This window comes from Triticum dicoccoides, chromosome 1B, assembly GCF_002162155.2.
Source record: "Triticum dicoccoides isolate Atlit2015 ecotype Zavitan chromosome 1B, WEW_v2.0, whole genome shotgun sequence".
NCBI lineage: Eukaryota > Viridiplantae > Streptophyta > Magnoliopsida > Poales > Poaceae > Triticum > Triticum dicoccoides.
The window spans coordinates 58074569-58087245 of NC_041381.1; the positions used below are offsets into that span (position 1 = coordinate 58074569).

At 43.8% G+C, this 12677-nt stretch overlaps 1 protein-coding gene across 1 annotated transcript; it reads right to left on the minus strand.

Moving 5' to 3' along the window:
* Nucleotides 1–9014: 9014 nt before the first annotated feature.
* On the minus strand, nucleotides 9015–12141 carry LOC119318858 (geraniol 8-hydroxylase-like). Its single transcript, XM_037593432.1, has 2 exons — nucleotides 11240–12141; nucleotides 9015–9867 (listed from the first exon to the last, which is right to left on the minus strand). Exons 1-2 carry the CDS (start codon nucleotides 12122–12124, stop codon nucleotides 9250–9252), a joined length of 1503 nt encoding a protein of 500 aa, XP_037449329.1. The 5' UTR covers nucleotides 12125–12141; the 3' UTR covers nucleotides 9015–9249.
* Nucleotides 12142–12677: the final 536 nt, after the last annotated feature.

Below are 12677 nucleotides of genomic sequence, written 5' to 3' on the forward strand. Positions count from 1 at the left end.
ACGCTTCCGCTTACGGTCTACGAGGGTACGTGGACAATACTCTCCTCTCTCGTTGCTATGCCATCACCATGATCTTGCGTGTGCGTAGGAATTTTTTTGAAATTACTACGTTCCCCAACACCGTCTGCTCCGGCGTCTAGCAGCACAACCAGAGGCGGGAGGCAATACAGATACGGTCCACCTCTCAAGCCTCTAGAGAAGTTACCGTACGAGAGGACCGAGGAGGAAAACGATACGATCGTGCGGACCCACGTGAAGGAGTTCTTTGAAGGGGTGAAAGCAAAGAGACATCCACCTCCGGAGGAGAAGGTAGATCCGGTGAAAGCAAAGCGCACTCTCGATGCCCTGAGGAAACCGGCAAAGTCTCCGCTGAGAACCAACTATGAGCGCATTACTAAACAGACATATCTCCAAGCGGAGCGGTCGGGAAGTACTGTCAGACATCTAAGGTCAAGAGAACGAGCAGCTGCGAAAAAAATTGACCAGCTTGGCGAACAAGCAAACCAATCGTGCCCCCCGCTCAATGTGTCTAGCAGCAACATCGTCGCTAATGCTCCGGGGACGGTGGCCGGTTATGGCAATCTTGAAGATTACCTGCCTGACGATCAACTTCCTGATTTCTTGGAGGTGGACGAACACAGGTACGAGTACGGGAAGCCTCTCGTCAAAGATGAAAAATCTCTGACAACAATGATGCGAAGATTCCATAGTTGGTACATGAAAACCTGCAGAGAGTCTGAGGGGATGAATAGTTTGTATCTGAACATTAAAGAGGAGCACGACCTCGTTTCAAGTGATCTGTTGTGTGTTCCATTTGATGAGTTCTTCGCGTTCTTCAATCAAAAGGCCCTCGATAAATTAATGGTCTTTTGCTACTGCCTGTAAGTACTATTTCTGTCATTAAGTCTCTATATATAGCTCGGCTCTTTCATTGCATGTATTTATAATTAATTATCCTCAATATATTATGCAGATTGAAGATCGTCGAGTGCAAAAAACAAGAAATTTATGATATTGGGTTCATTAACACAAATTAAGGACTGTATAACCGCACCTTAACCGAGCTCCCACCGTGATTTGCATTTTCGGCCGTCCGTTTTCCTGATCTGGGACTTCTTGGCCGTCTGATTTCGTGCGTGTGGCGATCTGTTCCGCAATCTGTGCCAACTGGCCCGGCTGTCCTGTGGGCTGCTGCTACAGGGGCCGAAACGAGCTCCTGTGGTGCATTGGACCTTGGGCGAGCCGGCAGCCCATTGGAAGGAGGGAGAGCGACCGCGTCTGCTTTACTCGCGAACCCAACCGAAAAAACTAGCGAACCCTACTCGAGTCCCGATCGAGGCTGAGGGGAATGGGAGCGCATCCATCCGGAATCGAGCCGCAGAGAGGGGTGGCCGGTTCCATCCATCGAAGACCGCCAGTGTGCGTCCGTCCACCTGAGGTCAGGGATGGGATCGAGTCCATCCGGTCGATCCCTGGGTTTGCACTGATGCGACGGACCCGGTCCGTTCAGTTGCATAGACGCGAGTTGCGCGACGGGATTGGGTGTGGCGATGAACAGCCGTGAAGTTCAATCGTGAAGGATGATTGATTGAGAGGTTAATCAGCCATCAATTCCAATCGATGCTCCGAGTAGGTCAGTTTCATCGCATATTCATATTCATGCCAATTGATTGATTGGGACCTATCGCAGACGGGATTGGGTATTCATGTCTCCGTATATTCATGCGGGCCTATAAAATCCCAACCTTGCCTCTGTTCCTTTCGACTCTGCTCATTTTCACAATCTATTCTCTAGCACAGAAGCGATAGGTGATGCTTAGGTCTCCAGCCGTTCCAAATCTCCCTCTTTGCTGCCTCTACTCTTCACTGAATTCTTACTGTTCTTTCTTTAAAAAAAACGCAGGTTCGACGTGTTACAGATTTCAGCCCGCTCTGCTTGGCTAGAAGCTGATGCCCAGGTTCCAATTCTCAATAGTTGTCTACATATACTGATGTGTTCTTTGCCTAAATTATAATTTAAAATTATTGCAGCTTCTTTCCAAGTAGAAATTTGATCTATGTACTGCTTGGTTTCTTTCGTTCTTCCAGCTGAATTTGTCGGCTAATGGACATGTCAGTATCAGTTTCCTCTTTAATTATGCCTCATCTCAAAAACTGTACACTTGGATTTCATGGGAGAAGCGAAGCAGCCCTGGCTATGGCTGTTGGGTGATCTGCCGGGTTGAAAGAGGCGATGAATCATCAGTTCTTGGAAGTGTTAAAGACAACTGATGTGCGTTGCCGTTCGCCTGTATCGTTTAATGGAGATATACATTGTTATTTTCCTGACCTGCAGCTGCTTGACTTCATGCGCCTGAATATGTAACTTCTGCCCGTCCTTCTCTTACTGTAGCAGCTATGTTTCACGGTTGTATTGCCAACTTTCTTTATTTTCTCTTTCCCCTACGATTCCCTCTTCCACTCAGCAATTCTTTTTTGCTAATGTCTTTCCAAACTCAGTTTGTGCAGGGGTTTGTCAATCCTGGGTCTGGTCAACTATTTGATTCAGACAGATCATGGAGGCTGGTTCTCATATTTTGCTTGGTGAATTCTTCAATGCACAATTTGCCATGGCTGCTGATCAGACAATTAGTTCACTTGCAGGACTGCCACACCTCACCTCTTTATGCAAATATAATCCAACATAGTCTATTTCTGTCATGTGCTTCATCCAAATGCTAACTGAACTTCAACATAAACCAGTTACTTGTTTTGTTGTCTAAAGTTATTTCAGACTTAGAACATTTTGGTGTTTAGAGGTAGCTTTTCTGTACAAAGTTGTCGTGCTGCTATAATACTAACATGTCACAAATTGTCAAGAGATATTTAGATAGAACTGATTGAGTTAACAAGTTTATCATGATGTAATATATGCATTGTGATACATTCTGCTATACTGGTTCGATGCTTGATTTGTCAGTGTCGTTTCATATTCCGAGGAAGTCTCATTCTTTGAGGGAGAACCTGATTGATGGTGAACCTAGGGACTTGGAAGTTTGCTTTGCCCATTGGTTGAGATTTAACGTATGAATAAGACTAACTTATTTTACAACAGCACATGACCACTTCTCAACAGAAGGCAAACTACTTACATACAATAATTATAATCTCACTGATATGTCTGTCTCTTTTATTAATTTAAATAATTGGCATTACTAGCATATTTATCAATTTGTAAAACAGAATAATCATTTCTTTAATTGTTCATCTTTTTTATTAACTGTTAGTATATATGTAATGCTCACTCTGCTTTTGCAGGCCCCTCGAGTCATTTCAGTCCTACAGTGTTCAAAAAATATGTGTAAAGTGTAAACAGATTGATGGCTTAAGTAGACCTGAAAAGTTCAAGGAAGCTATCCTTATATATTTAGAATTCCATCTATGCATACATCAGAATAACTATGTACTGGACCATCTACGATATTCATAATCCGTGTCCTAAGACAACAAGCTATACCATGATTATCTAAGCTTGCATTGTGTTGCCAGTCTTATTTGCAGATGGATGTTCCTACGAATTTGCCCCTTGTTATACAAGCTGCACACAGAAAGTATTTATTTATTATTTCATATGTTCACTTCTAAAAAGTATGTAAAATTCATATTCATATACTTATCTACTGCTAAAAGACAACTACTGCTACAATAGCACAATAATTTTCCGCTCTTCTATGTGGATTATGGGTATCTATGTAAGTAAATCTTTACGACTATTTGTGCATGATTATACCATGTCTGTTCTTCTAATAGCTTAATGTCATTCCCTTCAATACACCACTGCCACCATGGCCAATCCACCGAAAGGATGTGGAATAGGAAAATAACATCACAAATTAAATATATGTAAATAGCCTAATGGAGTAATCGATTTATGGTAAAATACACTAATGTTGAATCAGAGAGGAAGCTGGTATATTATTATTGTTGTTTTGTGAGAGTTTAACAAGGAGTTTATAACTCTCCTTTACTCCACCATAATAACCTATTTTCCAAATTATAATAATCACTTCAACAAGGGAAAGTGGAGCGGAATTTTTCCATTGTCCAAGGGATGCGATCAATGCAGACCGTGATGGACAACGCCCATTATTTGATGACTATAAAACTAGCAATGATGTATTAACAAGAAAATCATCTTAATAAACAAAATAGATGGGTTAGCAACAAATGTATATTCCACCTAAAGTCAATTTAACTTGAAAATAAATGTATCCACATACTAAGTTCAATGTTTAATATTTGTCATCAAAATAGACGGGCGCAGCAACGCGCGCCATCAATGATCTAGTATCATAGATGAATTTCTGGTTAAAAAGCACGTCAAAGAGACCGAGGACAACTTGCTACGATCGTTGATCAAAAATCAAAACAAAGATACCATACTCTTTTCTTACAACGACAAGTGAGTGTTACTGTCGTGTGCATATTTGGTTTCCCTTATTACTCGAGCGAGGTTATAGTAATGTAATTCATGAGTTATGCATGCGTGCGCAGGTACCACTATGTTCTTCTAGAGATTAAGCTTGAGCGGGGACTAGTAACCGTCTTAGACTCGAGACGGAAAAATCCCGAAACCTATGCAGACATGACTGAATTGCTCAACAAGTAAGTTCAATCGATCATTATCACACTATATCGGCAACTTTTTGTTCATTTCCTGATATCTCAAGTAATAATAATTATTTTCTTTGTCTTGCAGGGTTTGGAAACAGTTCACCGCAGAAGCTCCGGGACTGCCGAAGGAGCTGCGATATACATACCCGAAAGTAAGTACTACTGGCTAACTAGTTGCGCGCATCTCCTGTTGATTCTATAACTATACTTTCATCAATGCCATTTATAATGCTTCATTATCAGTTTGATTGACCTCTATTTTTTGTAAAGTGCTTGTGGCAGGAACAAAGGAATGATTTCTGTGGATACTACGTGTGCGAGTTCATCCACAACGCGACTTTGAAAAACAAGCGGGGCTACTCTAAAAGACAATATGAAGTGCGTAAGCAATAATATTCACAATTTCATTTTATTACACCATCATTTCTGTTGAGTTTCATTCATATATATGTATTAGTTAACCCCCTTCTTCAAATTAGACGTGGCAGATGCGGAATGAACTCCTAGAACCAGATCGCATGAAAGCAATTCAAGAGGAATTGGCGGAATTCTTTCTTGACCACGTCATCAATAAAGCCGGAGAATACCATGTGGAAATTGATTTCAATTGCTAGGGGATTGTAATTAAGAGATCTTATACATATTGTACATGTATGTAGCCAGTAGCGTCGGATACATGATACGAAAAATTGTTGTTCGACCAATCTCTCGGAGAAGGAGAGGTCGATCGATCACTTCTCTCGGTATGCATGACGAACTTCTGTACTCAATGGTTCTCTCGATCACTTATGTATATTGTACGTAGCATCGACCAAGTACGGACATAAGAGAGGACACTTCTCTCTATTAATTAGCTAGCTAATACAATATATGAAACACCTAAATTAACCCCCCAAAACCCCCAACCCCCCTCCTTTCAAAAAAAAAACAAAAACCCCAGCCACTGGAATGCTGACGCGTGGATGCCTTTTGGTTCTGGTTGGTGCCACCAACCGGGACCAAAGGCCCCCTGACTGGGCTCGGCGCACAGGGCCACATGGAGGCACATTGGTCCTGGTTCGTGTTTGAACCGGGACTAATGGGTGGAGGTATTAGTAACGACCCATTAGTCCCGGTTCATGAACCGGGACTAAAGGCCCTTACGAACCGGGACTATTAGGTGTTTTTCTACTAGTGTATGGATATTCCGTGAAACAAAAAACATGCAACAAACAGAAACTGACATTGTGCACTGGATCAATATGTTAGTCACACAAATAGTAAAAACAATTGCCAAAATATATGAAAGTTGTAGAATAATGGCATGAAACAACCAAAAATTATAGATACGACGGAGACGTATCAGACGGTGGCGACGAAGGAGGCGGGCAAGGGTTTATTGTTGGAATGGGAGAGGATGGCCAATGTGCCACCGACCAACATGCCAGGGGGGTAGGCGGGCCCGTGCGCGTCCGTCGCGTGTCCACGCCGACGCAAATCCGGCTAAAAATGGGCCGGGAATTGGCCAGCAGGCAGACGAAAAGTGGCCGAGCGTCGTTTGGGTCCGCGTGTTGGGCCGACTTTTCTGTCCACGCCGGCCCAAACGGACGCGCGCTGACGAAATGGGTCGCCACGTGGAGTTGCTCATAGCACGACAACTTCCCGACTGTCTGCCACAACAAGATTTGCCCGGATCTGATGAGGGAGGGGTGATGACGGCGGCGCGTTTTCGACTCGCTTCATTGCTTGTAGTCATTGCTAGGTGGTCCACGGACATGATTATAATTTTTATTATCTTTGTTATTTTTTATTGTCATGAATGAAGATGAATAGATTGAAAGTTTGTCGAGAAAAGAAACATTCTAATGTCAGGTGACGCGCAGCAAGCTGTGACCCAAATTTGATACATGAGTAGTTCACCCGGTCATACTAGGCGCACGCATGTACGCAGGGAGGGGCGCACATCGACACATGCATGTACTCGGACGGTGCCAAAAAAAAAAAAGAACATGCATGTAGGACAGGGCGCGTGACACACGAGAAAAGAAGCTGATAGGCGGGGCTAGATTTCGTGATGGATTAACGTGTACGACCGTTATAGAAGGCTGCCCGTAATGGGACTATCTTTGTCCGGATTTATTGGTCCTCATTGTATTTCGTGTCAAATTTTAATCATAGGTTAAACTAATAAAATATTTATGCATATCACTAAACATTATATTTTTGAAAACTATGTTCAAATACAAATCCGATAAGATAATTTTTCCTGGCATGCATTAACATTTTGTTAGTTAAACCTTTAGTCAAAATTTGGCACAAACTACAAAGGGGACCTATAAACCAGGACAGAGATAGTATCATGTATATCAAAGCAATGTTGATGAGGTGGCATAGAATTAAATGAAGAAAGAGATGGTTGAGTATCATATAATGATACCGTATCATATTAAATGACGTGCTACTTTGTGTCATGCATGGTAATAAATATAGTCATCTATCATATCAACATGTGATACTAGGCATTACGGCTGTAGTATCATACACTAGTATCATATGCATGACACTAGTACATGATACTCTCCATTACAACCAGCCGAAGACAGCAGCATGCCACGCGATCAACTTGTAACTAAAATTTGACAAACACGTGTACATCCGTTACGTGTATATGATACTCTTCATTACTTTAGTTTGTGATTTATTTGTCAACAATAATAGGATTGTGTAAATAAATGTTCATCAAATTCTGCACATGAATTACCATGTATTTTTATTAAAGTTTGGTAAGTAAATTAAAATGGAATTGGTTCAGAAGGTAAATAAATTAAGGTGATTGATTATCATATAAATAAAAGATTGGACAAAGAGGTGGTGGGAAGAAAGGTGAAATGAGAATCTTACGTTCTTTTTAAATAGTATAGAGATTTACACACATAACTCTATTTCTAATTTAAGTATTTCTATGGCCCCTTTTGAACTCTTATAGTCTTGTGTGCATTTCTGGCCTCTTGGGTATACATTATAATTCGTTTTAACGTTCTTGAAGAGGTAAGACGTCTTGTAGTTTGACGTGTCTTCAGTCTGAAAAGTCAAACCAACGGCGAATGCGTCCTTCTACTCCCGAGTTTAGTGAACAGTAAAAACCATTTTTTATGATAAAAATTGACAAAAGTTTCAAGAGCTTGCAAAAATTTGTCATGGAATCACATTTTAAGGTGTGGCAAAAAAGAGAGAGACAAATTCAGTGCTTCAAAGTGCTTTTGGAGAGTACCGATCTAGTCGGTTGTGCGTCCACACAACCCTTCCGACTAGAGACAGTCATCATACAATGCATAGTCCCACAAACAAGTCACGTATTTATTGATACACATCATTCATAATGTTCAAGGACTATCTTTATTCATAAACACATAGTAAATATGATCATACATTATTGCCTCTAGGACATATCTCCAACATGCTCCTTGCCAGCGAAGATCAGTGTCCGCCTGGCAGAGGAAGCGGCGGTTGGCCTCCACCTCCGCCTCCAACTGGATGGAGTCGATGTTGGCTTGATGCTCCGCCGCCTCCTCAGCTTAGGCCACCTCGAATCCCGCCAGCGTGTCGGCCATGGCGAAGCCCGTAGACGGAGGTGTCGGATCTGCATCCTCCTCCCCCACATCCTCCAGGACCGCATCCTCCTCGTCCAGCTCTGGCTCCTCCTCCGCCTACTCCTCCTCCTCCTCCTCCTCCTCCTCATCCTCCAAGTCCTCTGGCTCCGACAAATCCGGAGGTAGGCTGGCTGCGATCGGGGCTTCGCGCTAGGGTTGGGCCGACACTGTATGGATTAAATAGTTCGACTTGGTCCCTTGGGTGGCACCTCCTCGAAAAACGGAGGAGGCGCCCATCGGACTGATTGTTTCCGCGTGTGTCTGTGATGGCTCTTGCGGTTAGTTCTACAAGGCGGGCACATCTGTGTGCGTTCGGGCGTTTGGGTAGGGGAAGTGCCAGTCAGCCCATGCGTTTGGGCCGGATTTGTCAGGTCCGGCTGGGTGACTGTTTTCTAGCCAGACAGTGACCGGGCAAGCCGTCCGGGCATTTGGAGCGGATATGAGGGATCCAATTGTCATTTAGGCTTTATTGATGATTGTTATTATACTAGGGTGACAAAAATAAATGGACATTATATATTGTGAAGAGGTGTGGTAGCTCCCAAGGCTGCGCCAAACAAGCGCGCGTGAGTGATTGAGGTGCTCTAAGAAACAACAATTTTCCCGAATATCCATTTTTGAGCCCAGTCTCGTCTGCACCCGGTCAAGAAAAAAACTCACAAAAAATACAATTTTTTTCAAAATCTTTTGCATGGTAAATAATTTGGTGCATAAGGTGCGCTTCAAATTCAGATCATTTGGTCATATGAGTAGCTCTCAAAAAAAAAACAAATCAGGCAGAACAATACACGAACAGTAAATATTTTTACAGACCTGAAATTTAAGAAAGCATCTAATTTCCATCGAGGTAGCTAACATTATATACTACCTGTTTCCCACCACATTTATTCGCTTATATGCACACCAGACATGCATACATATATTCCACGGAAGAAACAACAAAGTACACCCAAAGCCAAGCTAGCCCTCAGATTCTCCTGCAGGCTATAGCCTGGAGGGGAGTAGCCATGGCCATCGTGATCCCAACCTTCTCCGACATGTCCATACCACTTCCCTCCACCTCGCGTGGCAGCGTCCACTCAAAGCAGTGCAGCAGCGAGCCAAGCATGGCGTGGATCATCCTGGTTGCCATCGGCAGGCCGAGGCAGGTGCGCCTCCCGGCGCTGAACGGGACGAACCTGAAGTCCACCGCGCCCTGGAAACTCACCTCCTCCTGTCCGTCCTGCAGGAACCTCTCCGGGATGAACTTGTTCGGTTCCTGCCACACCTCAGCGTCGCGGTGGATCGCCCACACGTTCACCAGCACGGTGCTCCCCTTGGGGATGGTGTGGCCCTGTATCTTCACTGTGGCCTCGGCCTTGTTGGGCACCAGCGGCACCACCGCGTGCAGACGGAGCGTCTCTTTGACGACTGCTTGGAGATAGGGTAGCTGGTTGATGTCGGAGTATTCGACGTGCGTCTTCAAGCCGAGGACACTTTTGAGCTCTTGTTGTACTTTCGTCATGGTCTGTGGCTCCTGTAGTAACTCTGCCATTGCCCACTCAATTGTACCCGAGACAGTGTCGTTGGCCGCGAGAAATATGTCCTGAAATTTGCAAACTATATTATTTATTGCTGGAACACATTTTTACAACTATTTCCTCTTTATAATTGTCTATTAAAAATAACATATAAAAATTAATGATTACAATATTTACTAAAACTACAATGTTACGGAAGGCGGGATTTTTTTATGTTCCACAAAAAAAATATGTAATGAGTGGCCATTACTTTATTCTATACGTAATGAGTGACCACTGCATGATGATGAAAGCAATATTATATCCTTATACAAAGTTATTCTATGGTACAACTTTTAAATTTAATATCGTGAGTACTTATTCTTACTTCATCCATAAACAACATCATTGAACTTTATATAATTTATTTACGATATTAAACTTTTAAATGTCAAACTTACTAATAATAATCTATTTGCTATAAAAGGAAAAAAACCAATACTTGTCAAACTAATGTTGATGCGTAAAACTAATTTACTAGGACTATATATATAAAGGCCATATGACGTCCTTAGACGGAATTACTCTAATAGCACAACTTTCTGTTTAACATATCAACTGGCTGATTCATTATTCTTAACCCATATATTCGAACTTTATATGTTCCATTTACGAATATTAACATTTGAAACGTCTAACATATCAATAATAACATATTTTTACCAAAGTAAAAAAAGGAAGAATTAACTTAATAATACACAAAATTATAGTATGAAAATGGCATGTTGAATTTTCTATTAACATATATAATTAATGATAAAATATTTATAGGAATTATGCCTGTGTCTAAACTATAACTAAATTACTTGGATTATATATATGAAAGCAAATTATGTCCTCATAGAAAATTATTACTATAGTAACAAAAGTATTAATTAAAACTGGATGGGCTTATTGATATTTCATTCATTATGTTTAAACCGCATATTGACTTTATATGTTTAATTTCCGATATTGAGCATTTAAATGTCCAACGTACCAAAGATAACAATATCTTTTCTGATGTAAAAGAAAAACTAACAATACCAAAATAAGTAGCTTAAATTCGTGTTTTGAATTTTGGGAGGTAGTTTTGTGTTAGCTAGGTTAAAAAATGTACTATTTCAAAAAAAAATGAGACCAACCCAAGGGCTAACCCTCGTTGGTTTTTTTTATAGAAGAAACTCCGCGAGCACCGCACGTCCGAGCCAAGACTCGAACTCGGATAAGCTGGTAGCAACTCCAGCTGCCCAACCAACGGGTCGACACCCCGTCCTCTGCTGTATCAAAAGATTAGCAAATCAATCCGGAAAATGTCACGTGCACACATGTGGAAGTAGGTACGTACTTCCACTCTTTACATATAGTACTCACACTTAGGCGATTCGATTATGCACGTGTGTTTTGCAGCTTGCTTACCGTGAAAAAGGCCCTCATGAAATCCTGGTTAACAAGGCCGTCGTCGACGTCCTTGCCTCCTTGCTCCTCCGACATGTCGAGCATCACGTCCAGCAGGTCGTCCTTGCGCGCATCGCCGTCGCCGGCTTGCCGGGCGTCCCTCCGCTGGTCGATCTGTTGGTCGATGAGCTGGTAAACCCTTGCCACGTGTGTGGCGAAGCCGCGCCGCACGCGCTGGAGGTCGGCGGCCGCGAGCGCCGGGAAGAAGTCGGATATGTTGGGCCTGAGGGAGTGCGCCACGGCCTCCCGCGCGAAGCCGTGCAGCTCTCCGGACGTGGCCTCGTCCAGGCCGGCCGAGAACATGGCGCGCCACTGCAGGTCCATCATGGACGCGAACGCCGCGTGGCCGACCTCCACGGGCGCGCCGGACGTCGCCAGCTCCGACACGCGGCGGAGCATGCCGAAGACGGCGTCCTGCAGCAGCGGCCGCAGCGCGTCCCCATCGAGCCGCCGGGGCGACAGCAGGTGCTCGGCGCCGATCCTCCGCAGCGCGCGCCACCTGCGGCGCGGCGGCAGGACGAACACCGAGTTGGCGGAGTGCCCCATGCCGTTCCACGCGTCCGGCGGGTTGCGGCCGGACAACACGGTGTTGTGCGTCTGGAGGACCTCCCGGGCCGTGGCCGCGGAGGAGGCGACGATGACGACCACCGTGCCCAGCCGAAGCGTCATCAAAGGGCCGTACCGTTCCGCGAGGTGGGCGAGGGAGCGGTGCGGGAGCTTGCCTACGACGTCGAGGAGGTTGCCGATGACCGGAAGCGGCGTTGGCCCAGGTGGGAGACGGCGCCGGACGTCGGTGAGCAGCTGGAAAGCATAAGAAATGAAGAGCGTGAAGAGAAGCGAGGACATGAACACTAGGAAGAAGGCCATCTTGGAATAATAGTTTATGTTGTTTCCAGTAAGCAGCCTCTCTACGTGTATTTATAGAGAGCCATACCGAGTAAGGCTAATGTGTTAATCACGTGGTGCTGCCGTACGTGATACTGATGTCACATGGTGAGAGCTTAGATGACATGGCTCATTGTTGGCCGTGATCACCGTTGCTGTCGCCCAAAAAATCTGCATCGGTTTATTTTTGGACCAAGAGATTATTATGCTTGCAAACTAAATTTGATATCATCATACTAATATTTTTTTTAACACAGTATAGCCGCAAGCGCTCATATATAAGTGCATACACTCATCCCTATGAATACACATGCAAACCCTACCCCTATAAACATCTTCAAGAGACTGAGTCGATATATCATTTTAAGATTAACGAAGCCATCACATGCGCCTCGTAGTCGACACGAACATCTCCTTCCACTGAACGCACATCGTCGAAAATTCTGCAACAATAATGCGAGCATCAAGTTTTGAATCCTGGTGGGTTAGAGATATCACTGTCCTTCTAACAATG